Raw genomic sequence first — 7,716 nt, forward strand, 5'->3', positions numbered from 1 at the left:
GCCGGGGCGGGGCAGGGGGGTGCGTCCCCCCCCTGGTTCCCGCCCCACGCCTGAGGCCCGGGCGACGGAACAGGAGAGATGGAGCGAGTACAAGCGATGCTCGAGGTCCATTGCCAACCCCCCTTTTTTCTTTCAGAGGATACAACGGGAAATCTGATCTTCACGTTGGAATAACCAACAGCAATGGTACAATGTGTTCCATGGCTGCCTTACAAGCTACCACCTGTCTCCCAGACCTTGCATTCATAGAATCCCAGGTTGGAAGGGACCTCAAGGATCACCTGGTCCAACCTTTCTAGGCAAGAGCACAGTTCAGACAGGAGGGCGCAGCACCCTGTCCAGCTGAGTCTTGAAAGTGTCCAGTGTGGCAGAGTCAACCACTTCCTTGGGGAGATTATTCCAGTGGTTGACCTCATTGTGAAAAATTTCCCTCTCATGTCCAATCAGAATCTCCCCAAGAGAGGTATGTCCATTCCCCCTTGTCCTCTCTATGGGACTCCTTGTAAAAAGGGAGTCTCCATCTTCTTGTAGGTACCCTTAGGTACAGGTATGTGGTGATTAGGTCCCCTCTAAGCCGGTATTGAGACTGTACACCTGGATTAGGCCTGCCCCCACTGCCTGCAGTGATCCAACTGCTGCAACAGTTATTTTATAGCCGCCCCTGCTGCTGCTGCAGCAATAACCTGGTACCTGTTAAAAATGTGGGCTGCAGCATCCAGATACCTGATTCTTTGCTGTTGAAGGGTGCGTACTTCTCAGCATGCTGCAGGCATCAGATCTGGGAGCTTAGCTGTTCACCACAAAGAAAGTATCACCTAAAGATAAAAAAGAAAAAAGAAAAAGAAAAAAAAAAAAACAAAAAACAAAACTTTCAGCCCAGGAATTTCTCTCGCCTTGCAGCAGTGAGCACACAGAGCCTCAAACCAAAGCCTCATGCCTCTCCCCTCATGCTGAGGCACTGCACAGAATGGAATTGACAGGCGACTTCTGACACCGGGAAATAAAAAGCTAGGCAGCCTGCTTGTAAAAAGTTTCATGAAATGTTGACTTAAACGCAGTTTTTGCTAATTCTAAAAATACCCCTCATTAAAATAGAAAAAAAAAAGTCCCCACATTAAAAATTGTGTCAGGTTCTCCTAGAGTTAGGCCCACCCTGCAAAATCTCACTTGTTTGTTTAATATACAAGTGGTCTGCCTTGTGGATTTAAGAAAGAAGCCTGGTTGTCCTTAAGTTGCTTGCATTATCAAAAGGCATCTGAAATTACATTGTAAAATGACAACAGGTTTTTGATAAAAAGCCAGCTCTGCATTTTCTACTCTGCAGCCCCAGGCGGCCACTGAATAGGAAGCCAGGGTATAGCTTGTCTAAGAATGAACAGCAGTATGGAAAACTAATAGTAGCCTTTCATCAAAAAGGATTCTCCAGGGCCACCTGACAAGCTGTTGCTCTTTATTTTCAGGCGTGGTGTATAATTACAATGAAGAGGGCATTCAAAGAGCTGAAACTGGATGGGAACAGTGCATTAGTATCCCACTAGTACAGCCAGACATGTTTGGGCTTCTTCAGCAATGGGATGAGCTCCTTGAGGAATTTTCTGTGGGAGAGGCCTGGCTTCCTCGCAGGTACGTAATTTGAAAGCTGGATGCAGTAGGAGTTTTTAGTCCTGGATGATAAATCGGACTGTTCTGGTTTGGGTGCTGGGAGGCTTGTGGTTCACTCAGAGCCTTGCTCCTTTGGAACACACATTTCTAACAACGCACTCTATAAACAATGCTGTCACGCTGTCTTGAAACTTAGCTGCCTTGCTGAACAGGAAAAAAAAAAAAAAAGAGAATATTTTTCAGTCATAAGTAACAGACTCATCTGCTGGAATGTGAAAGCTCTAAAACATCATTTTAGGGAAGTTTTCTTCAGCAACAAAAGAATTTTGCATGAAAAAATAAAACTGTTCAGTGAAACATTACCTTGTGTCCTGGCATTACTTTGTGTCCTGGCACAGTTGGCACAAATTATTGCCAATGGGAGTTTGGCTGGCACACCGTATAGCAACTGTATTAACATATTAGTGACAGAATTTACTTGATTTTAAGTAAGCTTCCAAGCTAATGCCACACTGAAAGTAGTGCACATGATGGCACACAACGTTACTGCTGCAGGAAGAAGTTTTCAAGATAACACAGTAACAATACATGGAAGAGCAAAGGTTAACAAGGTAAAAGCCAAATAAGCATAAAAAATATAACTCATTATTGAAAAGTCTGCAGCCTTTTTTTTTTTTTATGCGCAGTTTCTAGTATCCCTGGCTGGAAAGTACAATTTGCGATTAATAGAATATATTTAAGCACCAGCACCAAAGTGAAGTGGTGATAGTTCCTGGAGAGCATGCAGTTCCTCATTTCACTCAATAAAATATTCCTGCACGCGCAGTAATTAACGGATTAGTGCTAACTCTTAATAATGAGATATTTTTTCTAGGTATGATGAACATGACCACAACTGCTACACATACGCGCTGGCATTCATTAACAGCGTACTGAACGCACAAGGAAAACGGCAAATGAGTAAAAGTGAATTTACAGAGAAATTTGTGATCCCACAGACAAAGAAAGCTTCCAAATACATTACTCTGCATCAGGAGCTAACAGCTAATGATTTCTACATTGTACCCCTTCTTCCCGATCAAGAAAAACAGGGCTGAAAATGACAAGTTGCTATATTAAAACATTATAACATGCAATAGGAAGTCTTTAAGACTCCAAATCTCAGGGTTTAAGATGCGTGATCTACTTAATGTATTTAAAAACATAATTAACTTATTTAAAAACATAATTAACTGTATATGTTAACCTGCACATCATGGAAGAATTGTGAAAGAGAATTTCTGCATTTGACTGAAACAGCATACATACAACGTACACACTACAGAAAACCTCTATGGGAACTATTCATACAGAAAAATGTTTTCCTATTTACATTCACTATATGCTCTGTTCTGCCAAGACATTTAATATAAGAAATTACTGTGTAATTAAGGGTTTTAACAAACAAACTGTGGTAACTTAAGCTGTAGCAAACAGGTTTTTCCCTGTCACATTTGTTTATTGATGAGTGGAAAAAAAAGGAAGTCCATGACTTAATGCAGATTCACTACATGCAAAGTTATCTTCTTTTAATTACTAATAAATATAACAACAAATAAATCCAGCCTCTCTGCCAGATATATTTCTTTTCTAATTCTTTAAAGTTGGTACATTTATTCCTCAAACCAATACAGATGCTTAGTACTAAAAGATAATTTAGTGTCTGTATCTGTTAGTATCTGTAATAAGCAACAGAATCCTCAGGATTTATCTTGGAGTTAAAACTTTAAAACTTAACAGAAAGAAATTTGAGTTAAAAAAAAAAAAAAAAAAGATCCTCCAGCAGGACTTTTACCTTGCATTCTAGTTTAAGAAAATAATTTCAGCTTTTTCTCCTACTAATTTCTGCAAATTAAGCTGGTTTTAGTCTAGATGTAAGTTCTGTTTTCTCAAAGATGGAGAAGCAATCATAAACGATTGGGGGTTTGTCCACATCTAGTTTATACTTTTGCATACACAAACTGCATTAACCCTGCCCCCAAATACTCTCCATCTGCATACATCACACTTTACACACTTCCCCTCCCCCTCCATGTTCTTCCACTTCTTCCTAAATTCTAAATTATAGCTCCTTTAAAAGCATATTCAATAACGACAACACAACAGAGACGACCAGCTTGAAATGCACGATTCAGCTACTGTTAGAGACTTCTTATCCACCCACTCCTACTGCAAGTCAGAATTCTTCAGCTGGGACTTGGCTCACAAAAAGAAGTTAGAGTGTGCTATTTCCAAGGGAATCAGAATCCATACTTCATTTAAGTACTGTATTTTAATCAGTAAAAACCAAATACAGTACAAGTATCAGTGCTATGGGACAACTATCTAATGTAAGCTATTTGATACAACAGTACTGGAACGTGAACTACAGGCATCTGCAGCTAGAAATAAAACATCTTGCTATGTACAGTCAACACATGCATAGCTGTTCAGCTTGAAAAAGCTATTACGCAATTTACATTTTCACAATCTAAACTGCCTAAGTAAACAAGATTGTGGGTTCGTGTTTGGTGGGAACCATCCAAGTTGACAGAATTTTTACCAGCCCTGGAAAATTCCCTGTGACCAGGAGGCAAACCCCCTTCTATAGCGAATGAAAACAGCACAAATAAAATCCTGAACAGTTTCACTGTCACCAGCTATAACGCATCCTTACTGTTGCAGCAAATGCGTTCTCTCACAACATAGGGAGGGGGGAATAAAAATGTTAACAGCACAGCAAAACAAGGAAGCCTACTGTTCAAAGACTCAGATGAAATTCAGATGTCTGAATCCCAAGCAGCCATACTTAAAATGCAGCATAGTTGATACTTAAACCTCCTGGCCCTACTTGAAAGACAGCTGAGTACCTGCTGGGTTGGTTGGTTGGTTTGTTTTCCAAATGTGGCTTAGCAACAGTAAACATAATATCTAGGAACCTGCAATCTAGATGATTAAATCTTAAAAAGTTAGAAAATAGCAGACACCTAGTGTAGCAAGGCGGAAATGCTCAGCACCATCCTATACCTCACTCTATACAAAACGCAGTGGCATCTTGCAGTCTGCTTTATGATAGGCCATGGCAAAGAGAGCTATGAGTGCACTACGAAAAAAATGTATAAACTGTTGTAGTTGCTGGATGAAAGAAAAAAAGCAGTGATGAAATTGAACCTTATACTTGCCAAGCTAGAGAGACTGGCTTCCTCTCACTAGCTCAGCAAATCTTTGTTATTTTCTGCACGGTAACCCATCTTCAACAGAAGTAGAGGGCATCAACTTACGGTCAGAGCATCTTGCTATCATGGGGCGAGATTAGGCTCTTTAAGGGAAGAATCTAATGCTGCAAATCCCAAGGGAAGAAAGACATCTTACCCAAATGGGGAAAGGTGCCCAACACCTCACTTTGTTGTTAGGTGCTTGGACCCCAGAATTAATTTAAAACCTTGCATATTCTGGGAAGAGTTCCTCAATTCTGAACAGTGCTTGTGAAAATAAGCCACTAAATTCCAGGGTCTAGACACCTATCAGCAACGCGTTACAATGCTCAATATTGCAACAACCAAATCTCTCCCCAAATCTAAGTTTATGCAACTTCATCAGGGCTATGAAGTCAGGTTTTTGTTGAAGAATGGTACCATAGGTATCCCAAAAGGTTATTTGACTTGCTGTAATTGTCAAGTAATTAGCTGTAAGCCAACAGTTTAAGTCCTCTTTTCTGAAGAAATGGAGGACCCTGTGCTGACCTACAAAATTAAGTTAGCCTCACAATTCCCAAGTTCAGCTCTGAAGAATCTGTGAGGTATTCCCAGAAAACTGTTTGATCCCTTGTTGCTTAGGCTTTCAGGCAGACATTCAGGTTAGGACTTCAGTGGCTCTGCAGGTGGTAGTGCTTATTCAGCACTGATGCCTGGATCCGTCATAATATTAAAAATACCATTACTAATCACTGCAGCCTAGCCACTACTCATACACATCTGTAAGTTTTAAAGAAACAAACAAGTATTTTGAGTTGGGACACAGCTTTAATTTCCCCCCCCCCCCCCTCTATGCATTATTATAGTTCAGTTACATTTTACAATACAACATTCTCTCCAGTAAACAGGATATACCTCATTTTAAATAGCATTTGTACATACCAACTGAGTATGTTGATAGAAACTGTTCTGAGGCAATGATTCACCATGAAAAGATCAGGTAAAAAACAAGAAGTGATTTAAAAAAAAAAAAAAAGTTTTTCCTATGCAGTCAGTTAAAGTTCATCTTGCTCACTGCGCTCACGGGAAGAAACCCACCGAGTTACAATCAGTTCCTGAAATAAAAAACAGCAATTATTTGGGGGGGAAGGGAGCTACAGATGAGGGATGGGGATTAAGCCTCTAGCAAATTGACGTATATTATGTGACCACTGAGAAATTTTAGTAGATGACTACACTTATTCTTGAAGTGAGCTGGTCTCTTACGCATTTTTCTCCCTTAATTTTTAAACATACATTAACCTGACAGTCTCCATAGGTATCCCTGTTTCCCCATGCAAATTCTTACATTCACAGTAGCAGCGACATTAAAATTTAGATTAGAAGATCTTAAGTCTTTAAAGAGCCTGCAATGCACTTCTCATGCCTTGGGGCACAAAGGAATCTAGTGATTTTATTGCAATTATGCGTGCAAAAACCAAAGCATGCTAAAGAGCAAGCAACAGTTCAAGGGGGCTCTTACAGTTAGCTGTTCAGCTGCCCCAAGGAAATGCTACACAGACAAAGGAGAGAAGTAATTACTCACCTGAACCTTAATTCTTTTCATACATTCTGGTGTTGACATCTCTTTTTCAGTCATATCAGATGGTCTAATCAAATAGCATAACATAAGTTCCTGTTGGTAAATAGGAAACATGAATACACGAGTTTCAACTGATTTCCTTCTATACAAGTTTTAGATTAATTAGAAATGCAGATACCAAGTTTCCCACAAGACATCTTCTGCAATATATATTGCTGTATAATATGCATATCTCATTTTCCTTATCAAAGCGTAATACTGCTGTAAGATAAACTAGAATTCTAACACAACACCTGAGCAGCACGTCTGTGAGTACAGAAGCACTATGTACGAGGCTCTATCACAGAGAAAATCTTCTGGAAACTTTCAGTTTCACTGTTCAAAAGAAAATCCTGGTAGATGGAGAGGGCTTTAAAAACAGAAGTGGCAAGCAGGAGAGAAGTGTCCCTTGGATCTGTCTTCTGTTCCTCACACAACTTATAACACTCCTACAGGCAACAGAACTTTAATAAGCTTCTCCCAGAATTCATCTGGATATTGACAATGGAAATTCTTGTTTTCCTTCTGGCAACTCAACATGTTCTTCAGCCGACTATGAACAGAAGGATTCTCTTTCCAGCCTCACTCCAACTCCCTGTTCTTTGCAACCAGACTGTACATTCATCATTTTCAAGCTATTTTAAAACTAGAATCTTGCCTTAGAAGCATTAACAGTTGTTCTGTTCAACCCAGACAAGGCCTTCCAGCTGAGCGGTCTGCGCAGAGAACCTTCAAAATTATCATCAACCAATTCAGCAACGACAGAGTAACTGAAAAAAAAAGTAGATAGGATAATTCAGAGAAAGAAAATTATAATTTCAGCGAGATTGTGAAACTCAGACTCAGAGCCTAAAAATCGGTATTAAACATTATGCCAGCATGTAGCAAGTTGTGAAACTTAAGTCTCTTTCTATTAGGAAAAGAGGAGAAAAGATGAAGTTGTGAATATGCTTACTGCCACTTTCCCTCCCCACCCTTCTGCTGATGTTTGGAGCATTCTCTTATAAATGCCAATCTGACACTTATAATAAATTTATTACCTAGGAGTTCAACCTGACTAGCTAACAAATAAAGACAATTATCATCCCTTAAGAGATTTTTCTCCCAAACTACATCAATTATCCATACCATATATTTTTAAAAGTCAGTATTACTAAATCACTTTCCAGAGTGCATTCATCATATGAGTGCTAAATATGCTCAATGCAACTTTTGATTTTTAATGTCTTACTACTGTTACATTAATTCAATGAAATTGTGTTATTTGGTACCTCTCTAAAA

At 39.5% G+C, this 7,716-nt stretch overlaps 2 protein-coding genes across 4 annotated transcripts in view; one reads left to right on the forward strand and one right to left on the reverse strand.

Annotated features, from left to right (window-relative positions):
• Positions 1 to 61: 61 nt before the first annotated feature.
• Positions 62 to 3,115, forward strand: MKRN2OS (MKRN2 opposite strand). Its single transcript, XM_035892233.1, has 3 exons — positions 62 to 105; positions 1,461 to 1,623; positions 2,477 to 3,115. Exons 2-3 carry the CDS (start codon positions 1,550 to 1,552, stop codon positions 2,697 to 2,699), a joined length of 297 nt encoding a protein of 98 aa, XP_035748126.1. The 5' UTR covers positions 62 to 105; positions 1,461 to 1,549; the 3' UTR covers positions 2,700 to 3,115.
• The window catches only part of TSEN2 (tRNA splicing endonuclease subunit 2), a 15,312-nt gene continuing 8,288 nt past the window's right edge, over positions 693 to 7,716 (reverse strand). The window contains exons 10-13 of one of the 3 annotated variants that reach the window (XR_004841695.1): positions 7,094 to 7,205; positions 6,400 to 6,489; positions 5,757 to 5,929; positions 693 to 815 (exon numbers count right to left, since the gene is read on the reverse strand). Coding sequence is in view for 2 of the 3 variants with exons in the window: in XM_009636634.2 (XP_009634929.1) it covers positions 5,870 to 5,929; positions 6,400 to 6,489; positions 7,094 to 7,205 (262 nt within the window). In the remaining variant the exon portion in view is untranslated. Of the gene's footprint in view, positions 816 to 5,663; positions 5,930 to 6,399; positions 6,490 to 7,093; positions 7,206 to 7,716 lie in introns of those variants that run through there. The other 2 variants (XM_009636634.2, XM_035892232.1) reach the window with 2 other exon arrangements.

The sequence above is a fragment of the Egretta garzetta genome, unplaced genomic scaffold (assembly GCF_000687185.1).
Source record: "Egretta garzetta isolate BGI_Z169 unplaced genomic scaffold, ASM68718v1 scaffold553, whole genome shotgun sequence".
In the NCBI taxonomy this organism is placed as follows: domain Eukaryota; kingdom Metazoa; phylum Chordata; class Aves; order Pelecaniformes; family Ardeidae; genus Egretta; species Egretta garzetta.

Coding starts and splice junctions, on each gene's coding strand:
- MKRN2OS (XM_035892233.1), top strand. CDS start 1,550: ATGTTTGGGCTTCTTCAGCAATGGGATGAGCTCCTTGAGGAATTTTCT. Junction 1,624..2,476: donor GAGGCCTGGCTTCCTCGCAG/GTACGTAATTTG, acceptor TATTTTTTCTAG/GTATGATGAACATGACCACA.